Here is an 18667-nt window from a genome sequence, read left to right as displayed (position 1 = left end):
CTGTATAATAGGTAATATCAACATTATCTAAGAAGTTGTGAGGAACCAATAAAATAGCATATAGAAATGCAGCTCAGACAATATTGGGCTATAGCAGTTCAAAGTTAAATGGCAATGGCCCCAAGTTATAGCTACCATAGTGTATGTTTCATGAGGTTACACAGACACTGCCCTGGCATTCACCCTTCATTTCCAAGAGTGACTCTTCTTTTTTTTTTTTTTTAATTTTTTTATGTTTATTTATTTTTGAGACAGAAAGAGAGACAGAGCATGAGAAGGGGAGGGGCAGAGAGAGAGGGAGACACAGAATCTGAAGCAAGCTCCAGGCTCAGAGCTGTCAGCACAGAGCCCGACACGGAGCTTGAACCCACAAACTGTGAGATTGTGACCTGAGCTGAAGTCAGACACTTAACTGACTGAGCCACCCGGGCACCCCGAGAGTGACTCTTCTTAATGAAGAGTCTTAAACATCCCTCCCTTCTCTTAATAGGCAGAGAATACAGGGAAGTGAAGGATACTGCATATTAGAGAGCATATAAGTTATCACATCTTGAAGAAATAAACTCTAAATTTTTTTTAATTCCTGGTTAATAAGTATTTAGTGGCAGAGCATATTGGAACCAGCAAACTCCAAACCCACAGCATTGTTAAAAAGTCTGCCCAGAGAGGACTATGGGCAAGTGCCCAAACAAAGGAATATGGTATAGCATAAGTTTGTTGAGTAAGGCAATAGAGACCCAAAACTACAGCATCTGAAAGAATGGAGATATTTATTTCCCATGAATGGTCCTGGAGTAAACAGTCCAGAGCTGGTGTGGCAGAAACTGTGGTATCAGAAGCGGTGAAGCCAACTAGGATGGATGATTCCTCCACCATCCCCAGGGAGTCACTTCATCTACTCATCCAAGATGGCCAATCATTACATCCCGCACTCGAGACCACAGGAAGAAAGAAAGGGAAAAGGGGAAAGGAGAGCATACCTGTTCTAGGGGCACCACCTAGAAATTACACACATCACTTCTCCACATACTCTATTGGAAGAACTTGATCACACATAATACCTACTTAGAAGAGAAAGCTGTAATGTGTAATTTGCTGCCAAAATTCTGGGTAGCTAAAAATTCTGTTACTATGGAAGAGAAAAGAAAGAGAACAGATACTGAGAGACCACAAGGTTTTCTGCTACTCATTTAGAGTTCTTCTGTCATGGATTTAATCATCCTCAGTAATCCTCTTATCTCCTAATCTTAAGATTCTAACATGATGAAAACCGTGTTTTTTTTTTTTTTAAGCCTAAAATATCAGTTTGAGTAATCCTTACTGAATAATGCAGTCAAGATTGTGGTGTCCAGAATGGAAAATAACAGGTAATTTGTAAAATTTGGAGATTTCTCATTTTTTCTTTTTTAATGAAGAGAATGTTATTTAATAATATTATTTATTTTGACACATGTAAATATTACATAAATATTTTAGAAGTACAAAAAATGTATAAATATGAGTTATTACCCTTCAATTCCCATCCCAAAACTGATCAATATTCCATCTTCAGATTCCTGTTCCTCTGTAGCCAGTCCTCCTGTTCCAACCCCTCTCCCCTCCAAAAAAAAGTGTTCTCCTGGATAATTGTGCAGTGTCCATACAGCTCAGTACATAAATTCATAAGCAGATGATATCTAGTCATCAAAAGTCTGATGCTCCCACCACGAATCCAATGGCTCCTCTTGGCTTTCCCCTGAATTCCGTATCATGTGACAGGGTACAGTCTTTTGTAAAGTTGCACTCAGATTGCATTGATTTCACTATTTGGCACTTGCTTTTGACCTCAGGCTAGCTCCCTAGATTTTAAGATCCTTGGAACTCTCCTGGATTCAGCTTGTTTAATACTTAATCATTTCCCTCCACTCTGACCCTTCCCTTCTTTCCAGAGCAAACCTAGAAGTTCACTCCTAGAGTTTCTTGGTAATAATAGCTCAGTTACTGCGACCCAAAAGGGGAGGGTGCTTTTTCTGTAACACCTGCCACAGTATATACCTGTTTCATCTTTCTCTTTCTTCCTTTTCCTCTCTAAACCTTTCCTTTCTTCCTTTGCTCTTTGCATCCTCTTGCTAATTTTAAGCCAGTCTGGTGACTCCTGATTCACTCATTGCTAAGCCCTTACCCAGGGCTCTTTAACTGAACCTCAAAAATTTAATGATGTGAACTATAATGTATTGTTTAATTTGGGGTAACGTCCCCTTATACTTGAGTAGCCCATGGAACAATGTGGTGACTTCCACTTAGCCAGGGATGCAACACTCATGCAAACTCCATGATAAGTAATGCCTCAAGCAAGCTCCTCAGGAAAAAAAAACAAAAACAAAACAAAAAACTGCCTAATATTTTAAATTTTTTAAATTGCAGAATGAACTGACATACAGGCACTCAAAGGCCCAGGAAGTCAGATCAATAATTACAAAAATGAATTTCTCGGACCATTGGGAAAACCGCTAATGGAGAAAATCTTGCTCCCAAACCAGGAGGTGACTCCCGCCACTATTTACTACTGAAATTCCACCATATGTTGAAACAAAGAATCTTCTTTGCTTTTGTTTTCAGTTTAGGATGTGTGAGAATAATGAGAACAGAATGTCCTGGAGGATAAAAGGTGGAAATAATCATACAGATGGATGTGGCTCCCAAATCCATCCGTACGGAAGGGAGATACTGTAGCAGGGTAGCAAGTGAATATGGAATGTAGAGGATGAGGAAATAGATCATTAGCTTCATAGCACCCATATGAGCTTCAGTCTGGGGATTCCAAAAATCAGTGGTGTTTTTCTGCATCTTCTGTATATGTCTCCTCAAGGAATGTATTAACAAGGAAGCAGAAGTCACATTCATGATGAACTGGAGAAAGGAGCCCAGGACCAAGGAGGTCACCAAAGACAAGATGCTCTTATTGATGTCACATACTGTACCATTGCTCCCAGTCAGAAACTCAGGAAAGGGTGATGTCTGTGTGAGCACAACATACAGGAGAGTGGAGAAGGCAGAGATCAGCACGCAGGCCAGCAGCAGCCTGGGGATCTTTGGGGACAGCTTTCGTTTCAGCAGGAGGAATACTGAGTGTTGGAAGTCAGTAATCTTCACGCAGTACAAGGCATTGAGCAAGGTTACAAGCCAGAGACTAGTAGACTCCAAAAACATCCAACACAACAGGAAAAAAGTGGATAGGTGGACTGACCTTTCGACATGTGGAGAGGTGAACAGGTAGATAATGTTCAGGAGAAACAGTCCTAGCATAATAAATCTGGTGACGCCCAAGCTGAACAGGATCCTATTAGAAGAGGAGATTCTGTGGCTTTGGACCCAAGTTCTGTAGTTGACCACTACGATAAACAGATTTACAAGGAGTCCTACAAAATTCAAAATTGCTGAGACAGTAAGAGCAGATAAGAAGAGTATCTGATGCATCTTTACTCATTGAGAACTCAGCGGTGGTGGTGCCGGTGCAGGGGCAGGAGAAATCCTGAGAGGTACAAGGAGGCATCAGTACCAGCCAGGAAGTGTTTCCTTTTCCAATTGTCCCCGTGTGGCAAATGAGCCATCAATGGTCTAAGAGCCAGCTGCTTTTGCTGAGATGCAAATCTTCCAAGGATTGCATTACCACTTCTTCATTCATATCCTGTTTTCCTTAGAAATGGCTCATTCAAACAGCCTCAGTGAACCCGGGAGTCCACTCCTCCAGGAGGAGGCCAGCTGGAGGGAGGAGTTATGGATGGTTCCAAGGACTTCCAGTCCGAGTGACAGGATCCCAGTCCAGCGATGCTTGTGTCACTGTGTCACAGTGAATGAAGCTTTTCTTCGTAGCACCCCCAGTATATGGTGCAAATTCCCAGGCTTTATTCCTGCCCACCTACCCTCATCCACACATCCATGGATTACCAAAATCCAGCTTCTCTATCCCCTGTCATCTGTTGATGTTGCAGCCCTATCTTCTCCATCTGTCATTCTGGCCATGCCAGCATTACTCTTTCGTCCCCAAGCACCTACAGTGATTTACAGTTATGAACAGATCAAGTTCGAGGACTTCATGCTTCCTCGAGAGAGCCTGTTTTCAATTAATTCCATCCTTTGGTGACGATTCCTTTACTTTGTATTCCCTCACCAGTCACATATATAGATTTGTGCCATAATCATTTGCTGCGATATCACTTCTGCTTGGAACAATGTCTCCAATCACTTCTGCTTGGAAAAAATGTCAGCCATTTCACGTGTTTCCTTTATAGATGTGGGCTTATGCTTACATCACAGTGGGCTCTTTCCTAGACATTTAACTGCCCAAGTACTCCAGTACCAAATACACAGTAACGCTTTAGCTATAGTTTTGTGGCCCTGATAGACATCTCACTGCCTGATTCCTCTGCAACTCCTCAGACACTAAAGGGCACCATATGCTTGGCAAATTATATTATCGACGACTATGAGTGAGTACGGGAGTATGGCGTCTCTTATCTACTCCAGCAGTTGGGGAAACCCAAGGTGCAAGCCTCAATGCAGCCACATATAGGTTACAAAACTGCCATCAAAATAGGGCATACAAACTCCCGGTACTTATGGGAACAGAAGTACAAATAGGAATAGACAAACAGAAGCAGCTAACATATGAAGACTACCAGGTCCAGAGAAGGGAGTGAATTCATGAGGCCCTTCAAGATAGATGACAGGAAAGCAGGCCTGGAGAAATTCCCTGAGCCCAGCTGCTTACAAAAGCGTTTGCACAAAACTAAGGAGCCACAAATGACAGAAGCATGCCCAGATTGGTGAACCAGGCAAACAGAGTGAACAAGCCAGGCAATGATTAAAGGGCAGATTATGTCATAGCACATATTTCCACTTAATTATTTACAAAATAGACTACTGCATTAAAGTAATTCAGTTACATCACATTTAAACAGAATAGATAATATGGAGTAAGATATACGAATTAAATGTTCCAGGGGCGCCTGGGTGGCGCAGTCGGTTAAGCGTCCGACTTCAGCCAGGTCACGATCTCACGGTCCGTGAGTTCGAGCCCCGCGTCAGGCTCTGGGCTGATGGCTCAGAGCTTGGAGCCTGTTTCCTATTCTGTGTCTCCCTCTCTCTCTGCCCCTCCCCTGTTCATGCTCTGTCTCTCTCTGTCCCAAAAATAAATAAACGTTGGAAAAAAAAATTTAAAAAAAAAAAAAAGAATTAAATGTTCCAAAGGGGGTGGGAGGACCCATTACTGGGTAGCAAGAGACCACATTCAGAATGAGACATACAAGGCTGTTGGGTTCTCGGTAGCAGGGAGACCTATCAGCAGGATGTGATCACGCTGGCTAGTGTCACCAGTGAGCACACTGGTTCTGTCAGAAGTTATTTCTGAAAAGGTCAGTATGGGAAAAGCACTAACAAAACCCTTTCTCCCCCTGCATGAGAATTTTACCATCAGTTAAATATAAATATCTTATGGATGCTCCCTGCTTTGGGCTTCCTTGAGTGTGGTGACTCTCCTGATGTGTGTGTCCTTTGAGTCGACCCTGGCAGCTATGTCTATGCAATTACTACAAGAGAAATTGGAGCCTTTGGGACATGAAAGCTTTTTGTGTTTTAATTTTTTTAACGTTTATTTATTTTTGAGAGACACAGCATGAGCAGGGGAGGGGCAGAGAGAGAGGGAGACACAGAATCCGAAGCGGGCTCCAGGCTCTGAGCCGTCAGCACAGAACCCGACGCGGGCCTTGAACCCACAAATTGTGAGATCATGACCTGAGCCAAAGTCAGACGCTTAACTGACTAAGCCACCCAGGCGCCCTGATATGAAGTCTTTTTAGGGCAGTCCCACCCCTATTAATGGGTGCGTAGGAGGAAGAGAGAGGGAAACTTCCATTTATTAGGCTGTTTTTAATGCTTACTCTGTTCCCAGAAGTGCAGCAGGCATCTTAAGCTTCAGTCAATTCTTAAGACAGTTCTAGAAGGAAGATATGCTTCTCCCTTTTTTTTTTTTTTACAGGTGAGGAAAAAGAGGATGAGTAAGTGACTGCCAAACATCATAGAAAAATCAGTGACTAAGTTGTAAGGTCTTTCTGAGACTGAGCTCCTTCCTCTTGTTGCCCTCATTTGTTCATTCCTTTAACAAACTGCTGTCATTAACCAGGCACTAGGTTAGCTGCTGGGGAAACAGGAGAATCATGCACAGTGCACCCTGCCTTCAAAAAACACACAGAACCGTGTGAGAGACAGACAAAAAAACAGAGATGAGGGTATCTGGTGCTATGGAAAAACACGGGGTGTGATGGTGTGTTCTGCAGGGGCACCTGAGTCTCAGTCTCAGAGGAAAACCTGTCTCAGCACTCCACAGTGCTCCACCGCTGGCTCAGAGCCACCTGCAGGAAGTACGGCCATGCAGCGGTGGACCTCGGCAGCGGGACAGAGCAGCGCGTTTTCGTGGCTGTCACGAGAGGAGACCACAGACAAAGATCAGCTGTGCCAGAACCCTTCATCACATCTGAAGCATTTGTTTCAGTGATGCAGAGATGAAGTACTTGTTTCGGTGTCTTTCGTGCCCGCTACATGTGACATTTTTGAGAAGAACAACTGGTCTAGTATAGTGCTTGGTGCAAAGTGGCTGTTAGCTAAATGTCCGTGGTATAAATGAATGAACTGGAATCAAGATGAGCCAGAATCAAAACGGTGTGAGAGATTTATTTCTACAGTAGTACAGCAGCATCCGGCAGCTAGCTGGAACCCATCCCTTTCTCAAAGAGGGGTGCTAGCTGGGCAGTTAGGGTACAAAGCCGAGCCACCAAGAAGAGTTCAGAAATCGTCCCTCCCTGGCCGTGAGCACCCTATTCAGCAACAGGTGGTGCCAACCCTAGACAGAACATGCAGAGAAACTCACCCATGAGCTTCTGAAAACACTATTTTCAGTTAACCTGGAAACACTGCTCTGTCACCGGGCCGGCCCCACCGAGTCGCAACGACAATTTCACTATAGTGAGATCAACAAAATCTATTCACTTGACAAACACATACGTGCAGAGAAAAAGTAAAGTTCTTAATTTTGTCTAAAAGTAATACAGTTTTTTTTTCTGAGCTCCCACCTGCTGGTTGGGGTGGAAGTGTTCAGTCCAATGAGATAGTGAAAAGAATGTCTTCAGAAAAATTTTCAGTCTCTTTAGATTTAAAAATTAAAAGTTGATGAGGCACCTGGGTGCACCAGTCAGTTAAGTGTCCAACTCTTGATTTCGGCTCAGGTCATGGTCCCAGGGTCGTGGGACTGAGCCTGCACTGGGCTCCTCACTGGGCACGGAGCCTGCTTGAGATTCTCCCTCTCCCTCCCTCAAGCTCTCTGTCTCTCTCTCTCAAAAATAAAAAATAAATTAAAATTTTTTTAATTTTTTAAATAAAACATAATGTAAAAAATTAAAATCTGAGACATAGTCCTGATGCCATGCTTCTCTCCCTTAATTAGGGTCCACGTGTCTGCAGAGAGGGGGGAGATCAATGCTATCTCATGGTAGAAACATCATGTCCTCTCCCACAGTGTCCTTGTCTTCCAGGGAGAGGTCTGTGTCCCTTGGTTACTGCTTGCTCTGCCTGCATTCAAGGCTGAGTCAGCACCTATGTTCTGCTCCCACTGACTGCAACCGGGGAGCTTTGAAGCAGTCCTCAGAGGGGGGAAATCAGGACTCTCACCTGTCCTCTGTGCAATCCCCTTTCTGCCTCCCTCTTCTCCTTCCCACCATCCATCCCCTGGGGACTGGAAGGAGCAGGCTTTCACGTATATCATGTCCTCTTATACCACCAGCAACTACAAACTCTGTGGATTCACTATCCTAAGACCAGAATTCCATGAGGCACATGCCTAAGTCTCGACCCTTGATAAGCTAAAATACTAGTGGCTGATATTTGCTGTGTATTTACTATGCTCTAGTCGGTAAAATAACTTACATACATCGTCTTATTTAATCCTCACACCAATCCTAGGAGGCATTTTATAAAATTACCTCTTTTATAGTGAAGGAAACTGAAGTCCAAGGAGGTTTAGCAATTTTTCAAAGACCATGTATCTAGTAAGTGATGAGGTCAGGATTTTTTTTTTTTAATGTTTATTTATTTTGCGGGGAGAGAGAGACAGAGCAGGAGCAGAGGAAGGGCAGAGAGAGAGGGAGACAGAATCCAAAGCAGGCTCCAGGCTCTGAGCTGTCAGCACAGAGCCCGACGCCAGGCTCGAACTCACAAACCGTGAGATCATGACCTGAGCCTAAGTCGGACGCTTAACCATGAGGTCAGGATTTGAATCCAATGTGTTTGACTCCAGAAATAACACTTTTAGCACCTACACTATACATTTTTCTAGTCCAGCAAAATGTAGGAATACCAGAAAATAACATACAATTGTCATCAGCAGTTGTTGGAAGTTTTTGAGGTCATCTTTGCTTTCTTAAAACAGAGCTTCCTGCAGAATATCAACAGAAGATCAGACTTTCCCTTCCACCTATCCCAAGACAAGAAAATCACATACACAACTTTAAGATCTAGACAGCTCTGTTCATCAATTGTTGGGAAAGATCAGGGACACCATTTAAGGCAAAGAACATTGGTAGACACTGAAACTCTTTGAGAAATGTTGGAATGTACTTGGGGGGTCGTTTTGTTGTTTTTGTTTTGTTTTGTTTTTGTTGGTTTGTTTATTTTTCTTTATGATCCCTCTAGACCCAAACTATAGCTCAATCTCATTAAGGATCAGGATTTATGAACTTGGCCCAAGGTTTCAGAGAATACTAAAAATGAGAAGCAGGGGCCTCTGATGGAAAATTGGAAAGTCTTATGAGGCTACTGTCATAAGTTGTTCCTGATTCATGAGTTAATACACCAACTGCAATACACCAGCGATGCACTAAAGAACGGATGTGTGTGGAGAAGAGGCAGCCTTCAGAACAAAACAAGTTCTGGCAAGGAACTGCCTCCAAACGCAGGGACAAATCTCATCCCCATACTTTGACCCCAGGAACCTGGTCACAGTGGGGGAAAGCCACGCTCTGGTCCTTTGTTCATGAAACAACTAGATTCAAGGGTTTTAAGGGATTTTAGAAACTAAAGCTAATTCATTGAAAGTAAAACAAAACAAACAAGATGGCCTCTCGGGTTTGCTCAAAACAGGGCCTGAGGTATTAGGTAATTCTTCCCCATGTACTGGGCCTCACTGAGAGTGGGCAGGTTAGGCATCCCCCCTCAGAGATCTAGAAGACCGTATCCTCTCCAAAACAGCCAAACTTACCAGCATTGTGCCTCTAGCAACAGAGGAGACTCCTTTCATCAGCAATTCACCCACTACCCAGACTCACGTGCCCACTCCCAACACCAATTTTCAACGTTTATTTATTTTTGGGACAGAGAGAGACAGAGCATGAACAGGGGAGGGGCAGAGAGAGAGGGAGACACAGAATCGGAAGCTGGCTCCAGGCTCTGAGCCATCAACCCAGAGCCTGACGCGGGGCTCAAACTCACGGACCGCGAGATCGTGACCTGGCTGAAGTTGGACGCTTAACCGACTGCGCCACCCAGGCGCCCCCCAACACCAATTTTGATAAATGACGGTCCCCATATGACTGATGTCGTATTAACCAAGTCCAACATTTTGCAGGAGCCACCTACACATTTCTCTGAAAGAAACACGAGAGCAGTTGGGGATGCCACGCATACGAATCCGATTTCATTTCGTCTCAGGGAAGGTCACTCTGCACTCAGCCAGTTAGACTACCACAGCACACTCCCACTCAGAAGTCTCTGTTTCCACCCACACTCCAGGCCCAATGACACAACTAACGGTGGTAACGTCAGCATGTTCACATGGTATAACGCCAGCACCATATCTGAATCTGTTAGGTTAGAGTAAGATTTAATGGAGCCCCAGCGGGAACAGAAGGGAGGGATTCTTCAGAAGTCAGCCAAAGGCACTAAGAACCAAAAAGCAGCCAAGCCAAAACCTCCAGGAAAATGTCATATTCAATTAAAAGAGAGAAAACCCCCCACACCTAAGCTAGAAGGCAGAGTCAGGAACTCAGGTTAAGAACTAAAGAACCAGAAGGTCAGAGCTAGACAGAGAAGTCGTCAAACTGACAGAAAGTAGGAACAGGTGTTCAAGAGTGGGTGAAGATGAATTCAAAAGGGGGGATCAGCGTTAACAAAACAGGTGCCAATCAAGACAGCATGGATTTCCGGGGCACCTGGGTGGCTCAGTCAGTAAAGCGTCCGACTTTGGTGCAGGTCATGATCTCGCGGTTCATGAGTTTGAGCCCCACATCGGGCTGTCTGCTGTCAGCACAGAGCCTACTTTAGATACTCTGTCCCCCTCTCTCTTTGCCCCTCCCCTGCTCACACTTTCTCTCTCTCAAAACTAAATAAACACTTAAAAAAAAAAAGACAGCATGGATTTCCATAGGGAAACTTTTTTTTTATTAATTACAAGAGTACCCATTTCAAATCCTTATATTTGAGTGAATTATTGAATGAGTATTAAATAATTTTTTGAGTTTCAACATTTTTCTTTTTTAAATTTTATTTATTTTGAGAGAGAGAGCGAGCATGAGTGGGGGAGGGGCAGAGAGAGAATTCCAAGTAGGCTCCTTGCTGTCAGTGCAGAGCCTGAGGCGGGGCTCGATCTCACTAACTGTGAGATCATCGCGTGATCCAAAATCAAGAGTCAGATGCTTAAGTGACTGAGCCACCCAGGTGCCCCATCAACACACAACTTTCCGAAAGAGAATTTTAAGTTATGTCAGAATTAGGCATTTTCCTAGCAGCTTCAAGAGGCAAGAATCAATTTGAAAACGAACAGTGCAGACCAAAAGACATTTATTCCTGTAACTTTAGAAATGAATACATAAATCCCAGAACAATCCCAAGATTAACTTCTGCTTACACATGACCAAATGCCAAGTGGTATGGTGATCCTTAATGCTACATCCAAATATGACTTATTCCACAAAATAACAATGACAGCAACAGCTATTGTTTCCTCCATCTGAGATTCTAAGCACTCTTCATCTGTTAACTCACTCACTCCTGCCTTCATAACCACAACACTCTACACCTGAGAGCTGCATCAGTGACAGAAATCTGGATTCAGATTTGTCCTGGGTCCTGTCTATATTCACAAGTTTGAGAATTTTTCATGATCTTAAGTAAGAATAGTCTCATTGACTTCTTGACTCAATACCTGTGTAATTGTATTAAAATAACATTTTTTGGGGCGCCTGGGTGGCTCAGTCGGTTAAGCGTCCGACTTCAGCCCACGTCACGATCTCGCGGTCTGTGAGTTCGAGCCCCGCGTCAGGCTCTGGGCTGATGGCTCAGAGCCTGGAGCCTGCTTCTGATTCTGCGTCTCCCTCTCTCTCTGCCCCTCCCCCGTTCATGCTCTGTCTCTCTCTCTGTCTCAAAAATAAATAAATGTTTAAAAAAAAATAACATTTATTAAATTTATAAAAACTGCTTCTATTTTTCTTAATGTTTATTTATTTTTGAGAGAGCAAGCAAGCAGGAGAGGGGGAGAAAGAGAGGGAGACACAGAATCCGAAGCAGGCTCCAGGCTCTGAGCTGTCAGCACAGAGCCCGACGCGGGGCTAGACCACACGAGCCGTGAGATCGTGACCTGAGCCGAAGACCAGACGCTCAGCCAACTGAGCCACCCAGGCGCCCCTGCTTCCGTTATTTTTTATAAAACTCTCAAGTTTTAAAAGCTAACATGCACCTTGGTTAGTGCGGAAAAAAAACAAACTGCTTTGAGTTTTGCCCAATCTAAAAACTAAAAAATTACTCGGCAGTTGATAAAGGGAAATGATAGCAAAATGATAAAGGAATACCAGGACTATTGAAGTAAAACGACCACCACCAGACTGGTTTGGAGCCTAATATCCAAGGGTCTTGATTCTCGCTCCACTGCTTTTGTCCTCACGCAATGGATCTGTGGGAACTATCTCTCCAGGAAGTGCTCTTGCTGCACGATTCACTGTCGGTTACCAAACCGGCCTCACCCACTGAGGGCTTCACATGATACGCTGTTCTAAAATGTTGGCACGCATTGCCTCACGAATCTCTAGCAGCCTGTAGGTGAGTCTGCATTTTAAAATGAGGTAAGAGGGGATCACACAGAAAGGTTAAGTAACTCGCCTAAGGCCAAAGGTCTTGGAAATGGACAGAACCAGAATGCAAACCCAAGTCTGTGGAACTGCAGTGCTTTTGCTCCCTCCCTCAAGTTCATTACACTGTTATTTACATCAGCTCATCACTGTCAGGATAAACTTTACGCTAAACCTAGTAATCAGCTCATTTTGTTGACAGCATTTAAAATACATGCCTACACCGTGAGAGTGTTACTACACTGACATTTGCCAAAGACTGTTTCACTCTCTTCCAAAACAACCATACAAAGAGAAGCCATGAGATGTGTCCCCCATGGGACAAGGCAATGCAGTAGTGTTTCTCTGCTACTGACGTCACGGCACTGGAACCACAAGAGGGTCAGGAAGAGCCCTGTGGTCTTGAGCCAGGCCGAAGGACGCCCGGGCTCCCACCTGTGCCCTCTGTCACTCTACAGGGAAACAGGTCCTTTGGATCCAGGCTTCAGATGACCAGACTCACACCGCAGCATCCCCACAAACATATGCTTCAGCTTGCTGTTTCCCAGAATGAGAATGAATGAGTGGCTAGCAGGATAAAACATGGTAATGAGTTCTCCAATTATCTTCACCATCTCAGTTCCTGGTATGAAATAACTGGATGATGTAATTAAAAAGGCAAGAAAGTAAAGCAGGAAGAGAAGGAGGAAGGAGAGGATGATTTTGATGGCCCTCTTGTGGGCCTCAGTGCTTGGATCTCCGGAGCTGGTGCCGCTTTGCTCCATCCGCTGCGTGTGCCTCCCCAGAGAGACGATGAGCAGAAAGTAGGAGGCCAGAGACACAATCAGAGGAGGCAGGTTCCACAGAGTCCCAAGAACATGGATCAATTTATATTCATTTCTTTTCTTTCTAAAGTGCTCAGTCACATTCCCTGTGCCATCGATACCACCGAGAATAGAATACATCTTAAATTCATGGATCAGAGACAGGGCACTGGCGCACGATAAGACCAGCGCACCCAAGATCATCTGTACGACCATCCTGGAAACTCTCCACTTGAGCCAGAGGAATGTAGGGTGAGAGAAACTGGCAATTTTCAGGCAGTAGAGGACACTGAGACAGGTGGCAAGCCAAATGCTCAGGTGGTTTGTAAATGTCCAGAAAATATCAATAATTTGCATTATTATCCCTTCATCATGCACTTTGGAAGAGAACACAATTAAAACACCATCAACCAAGAGAATCCACAGCAGAACGATCCTGGAGAGAGCCAGGTTAGCGATGATGAAGTCAGACAAAGAGATTGTCTTATTCTTAAACCAACTGCTGCCACTGACCAACACTATGAAACCATTCCCCAGCATCCCCAGAATGAACTGAGTGGCAGACAGAACCAGAAACACCCACTTGTGGAGCCCTGACATGTCAGCTACTAGGCAGACCGGACCTCGTTCTGTTGACATACAATCTCTGTGCTGACTTGAAATTTCTCCCTGTGAATCTGCCACCTTTCCTTGTCGCTTCACTGTACCTGTCTGTCTCTTGTCTCTGCCCAATTTAGTCTGTTGTAGAACAAAGTTTAGTGAACCCTCTCTGGATCTTTCAGGTTAGTCTGTCCTCTTCACAGATGGCATGGACTGTCACATTCCATCTATGACCTAAACTCAGCAGCTCTTTGCCAAAATGCAAATGGAGTAGTATCCAGTGTCACACAGAGAAGGAAGAGATCTGACTCGCAAAGAAGGTGAGGATTTGGACTGGATTTCAAAAGGAGGAGGGTTCCAAGCCACCCAGGACAGAAAGGGGCATCACCAGAAGAGTCACACAGAATCACTCCGAAGAGTGAGAAGTCTTATTCCTGGGGAGGAGGACCCAGGGACACACACAGAGATCAGAATTCCACCAGAAGGCACTATCAAAGTCACCCTGGAGGGAGGGTTAAGTGCATGAAATAGAGAAAGTTCAGGGCCACTGGTCCTGGATTAGAATTAAAAGGCGTGCCTGTTGGAGTATGCCTTACACATGAGGAGGCTCCAAGTTCTTCCATAGTGAGCCAGATCATCAGAAATTCTTAATTACCCAAGTATTTGAATAACAATAATGAATTATAGCATATAACCTATTCACTCAGAGTGCATGACTACTGTATCAATATGTCAACAATAGTTCAGGGTGACAGAAATCACAGACAACCTCTTTGACCCAAGAAGCCTTATTTATGTAAAGCAATGCCTTACAAATTTTGACTATGGCCAGCATTAGTACTTTCTATATGGCTTTATAAATATCTACCTATCTATATACATACATATATATATACATATATATATACATATATATATATATATATATATACACATATTATACTCAGAACACAAAGGGGTCACAAAATGATGTTTCCCCTTTCAACATGTGTGGCACTCTGATATTTTATTTATTTGTTTGTTTGTTTGTTTATTTATTTTACATCCAAGTTAGTTAGCATATAGTGCAATGATTTCAGGAGTAGATTCCAGTGATTCATCACCTATCTATAACACCCAGTGCTCATGGCAACAAGTGTCTTCCTTAATGCCCCTTAATGCCCTTCCTTAATGCCCCATTTAGCCCGTCCCCCCAACCACAATCCCTCCAGCAATCCACAGTTTGTTCTCTGTATTTAAGAGTCTCTTATGGTTTGTCCCTCTCCCTGTTTTTATATTATTTTTGCTTCCCTTCCCTTATGTTTATCTGTTTTGTATCTTAAATTCCACATGACTGAAATCATATATTTGTCTTTCTCTAATTTCACTTAGCATAATACCCTCTAGTTCCATCCACGTAGTTGCAAAGGGCAAGATTTCATTTTTTTTGATTGCCGAGTAATACTTCATTGTATATATAAACCACATCTTCCTTATCCATTCATCTGTCAATGACATTTGGGCTCTTTCCACACTTTGGCTATTGTTGATAGAGCTGCTATAAACATGGGGGTACATGTGCCCCTTCAAAACAGCACACCTGTATCCCTTGGATAAATACCTAGTAGTGCAATTGCTGGGTTGTAGGGTAGTTCTATTTTTAATTCTTTGAGGAACCTCCATACTGTTTTCCAGAGTGGCTGCATCATTTTGCATTATAACCAGCAGTGCAAAAGAGATCCTCTGTTTCCGCAACCTTGCCAACGTCTATTATTACCTGCATTGTTAATGTTAGCCATTCTGACAGGTGTGAGGTGGTATCACATTGTGGTTTTGATTTTTATTTCCCTGATGATGAGTGACATTGAACATTTTTTCATGTGTCTGTTGGCCATCTGGATCTCTTCTTTGGAGAAGTGTCTATTCATGTCTTTTGCCCATTTCTTCACTGGATTATTTGTTTTTTGGGTGTTGAGTTTGGTAAGTTCTTTATAGGTTTTGGATACTAACCCCTTATCTGATTTGTCATTTGCAAATATCTCCCATTCCGTTGGTTGCCTTTTAGTTTTGCTGATTGTTTCCTCTGCTGTGCAGAAGCTTTTTATCTTGATGAGGTCCCATACTGACAGCATGGGGCCTACTTGGGATTTGCACTGTCTCCCTCTTTCTCTGCTCTTACCCCACTTGTGCTCTCCCACTCTCTCTCTTTCCCTCTCTCACTATAAATAGACATAAGCTTTTAAAAAAATCCTAAATTGTTAAGTCCAAAATGTACATCTTCATGCCATACACTCTTCTGAGCTATATACTCCCATATCCACCTATACAACTTTACTTGACACAATCACAGACATCTCAAATTTAACATGTCTAAAATAAAACTCTCAGTTTACTCTCATTAAAAAAACAAAACAAAACAAAACTATCTCTTACCCTCAATCCTCCCTATTTCAGCAAATGGCAACATCATCCACCCAATTGCTCAAATCAGGCACCGCCTAAGGATTAACTTGATTCTCAAGTCAATCTATCAATGATGTCTCCATTGTAATCACAAAACGTATCCTGGGGGCGCCTGAGTGGCTCAATCCGTTGAGCTCCCAACTTCAGATCAGGTCATGATCTCAGGGCCCATGAATTCGAGCCCATGTCGGGCTCTGTGTTGACAGCTCAGAGCCTGGAGCCTACTTCAGATTCTGTGTCTTCCTCCCTCTCTCTCTGGCCTTTCCCCACTCGTGGTCTCTCTCTCTCTCTAACTCATTCTCCACTTCTCATCTTTTCCTCTGTAACAGCTTCTCCACAGAGCCACAAGAATGACTTTAAAATGTAAATCAGATCATTGCACTCCACTACTTGAAACACTTCAATGGTTTTCCAGTGCAACTATCGCAAAATATAAACTCCTCATATCGCACAGAGAATCTCTTCTGCATGTCCTCTTGCATGCATCAGGACTCACAATAATTTCTGCCATATCATATGGTCTGAGTTAAAGAACAGGCTTTACTGGAGTAAGAGAAAACTCCTATCAACACCAGAAATAAAGCATGGCTCCTCTTCATCCTCCTATGATTACACGGAGCACAGTTCGGTTAGCAGTGTACTTTCATATGCCAATGGAGGTGTCTCACCCTCCCTGCTGTTCTCAAAATTCTTGTAATAACAGTGTGAAAACAACTTTGTCAGTAGGAAAACAAACAGTCTCAGTGCCAGAAAATCTGGATTTGGGAAGCCAGCTATTTACAAGAGTTGTCTGAGAAAACAGCGGGCCGACACACGCAGACTCGGAGCCCACAGGACGTTATAGCTCCCGCTGGTGTTAGAGTCAACAGTTCTGTGGCAACTGAGCTTATGCGAAGCATTTTCGGGTGGGAGAAGTGAAAGAAAGCCTTTTCCCAGCTAGCTTGTGGTCCAGACAACCTAGATTGAAGTCCTAGAGTTATTTTTTGGACTTTTCCCATTGCTATATAAAACTCCTACAAGAAGAATGGTATTTCCCAGGTTGTCTAGGACAATCCTGGCACATGCCTGTCACTCCAAGTAACTATTAACAATTCCCCCATATCAGTGCTTTACTCACTGAACCGTCAGGCCCTAGGCGCAGACCTTGACACACAGCAAAACTTCGGTAAATATATATTGAAAAAATAAGTTTTCTAAAGCTAGCTTATTTTTTTAGCTCAAGTTTTAGATTAATTTAACTGCCACTGACTCAACATTGTTTCTAAAAGTTATCTTTGTTACTGGAATAGCTGTTAACTCATTTACACAGCCGTATTCCATCCTGTGAGCATTTATTTACCCATTCTCTGGCTTGCTGGTTGTGCTATTATGTACATTATTGCTAAGAACACCTTTGGACAGGTTTCTTGGGCCACAGGGGCAAGAGCTTCCTATAGGTGTACCTTAAAGATGGAATAACTACGGGGCGCCTCGGCTCAGTCGGTTGGGTGTCCATCTTCAGCTCAGGTCATGATCTCACGGTCTGTAAGTTCGAGCCCCATGTCGGGCTCTGTGCTGACCGCTCAGAGCCTGGAGCCTGCTTCCGATTCTGTGTCCCCCCCTCTCTGTCTGCCTCACTCATGCTCTGTCTCATTCTCTCAAAAATAAATGTTAAAAAAAATTTTTTTAAAGATGAAATAACTACATGAAATTTCAACACAAATTAATGCCAAAATGTTTTCTGAAAAGGAGGTGCCAATTTACCCTCTCCCCACCAGCACGTAAGTTTCCATTGGTATACAATATCCTCCCTCGCACCCTGTTCTATCAAGTGTGTTTTAATTTGCGAGTGTGGAGGGCTTAAAATGAAATCTCATTGCAGCTTCTGGTTTGCATTTCCTTGATTATTTTTATTTATTTTTTCAAATATTGGAAGTACATTTAATGTTTAAGTTAACATATTGGGAAGGTAGGAAATCAAAACAAGGTGGAAAGAACAAGAAACTACAGGCCTGACAAGCCATATGGAGAGTCAAGTGGAAAGTAAACAATTGAGAATACAATAAGCGCATTTAATATACAATATATGTGTAAACATTTTGTTTCAGTTTTAGTTAACATACAGTGCAATAGTGGTTTCTGGAGTAGAATTCAGTGATTCATCACTTACATACAACAACCAATGTTCATCACAAGTGCCCTCTTGAATCCCCATCACCCATCCAGCCCATCCTGCACCCACCTCCCTCCAGCAACCCTGTTTGTTCTCTATCATTAAGCGTTTCTTACGGCTTGTTTCCCTTTTTTTTCTTTTCCCCCTTCCTACATATAAGTGAGATCATATGGTATTTGTCTTTCTCTGATTGACCTATTTCACTTAGCATAATACACTCTAGCCCCATCCACAACATTGCAAGTGGTTTTCCTTATTAATGAAGTTGACCACTTTTTCACATATGAATGGATTATTTATATTTCACAGGCTCTGTGTTTTTGCCCATTTTTCTAACCTGTTGTCTCCTTGTTGCTTTGTAGGCCTTCATATATTCTAGATTGTATTTTGCTTTGTAACCCTTATATATTCTAAGTTATATTTCAGTTATATGATTGCAAATATCTTCTCTCCAGTTTGTGACTTGTCATTTTGCTTTCTTTCCAGTGACTTTCTATAAACAAGTTATTTTTAAGTTAAATGTA

General features: G+C 43.1%; 2 protein-coding genes across 2 annotated transcripts; both read right to left on the bottom strand.

Annotated features, from left to right (window-relative positions):
• Positions 1 to 2535: 2535 nt before the first annotated feature.
• TAS2R4 (taste 2 receptor member 4) lies at positions 2536 to 3456 on the bottom strand. Its single transcript, XM_043589642.1, has one exon. It carries the CDS (start codon positions 3454 to 3456, stop codon positions 2536 to 2538), a length of 921 nt encoding a protein of 306 aa, XP_043445577.1.
• A 9142-nt stretch (positions 3457 to 12598) lies between these two features.
• TAS2R3 (taste 2 receptor member 3) lies at positions 12599 to 13549 on the bottom strand. Its single transcript, XM_043589641.1, has one exon. The coding sequence runs from the start codon at positions 13547 to 13549 to the stop codon at positions 12599 to 12601; it is 951 nt and encodes a 316-aa protein (XP_043445576.1).
• Positions 13550 to 18667: the final 5118 nt, after the last annotated feature.

The sequence above is a fragment of the Prionailurus bengalensis genome, chromosome A2, assembly GCF_016509475.1.
Source record: "Prionailurus bengalensis isolate Pbe53 chromosome A2, Fcat_Pben_1.1_paternal_pri, whole genome shotgun sequence".
Classification (NCBI taxonomy): domain Eukaryota; kingdom Metazoa; phylum Chordata; class Mammalia; order Carnivora; family Felidae; genus Prionailurus; species Prionailurus bengalensis.
This window is presented reverse-complemented; position numbering and strand designations above follow the sequence as displayed.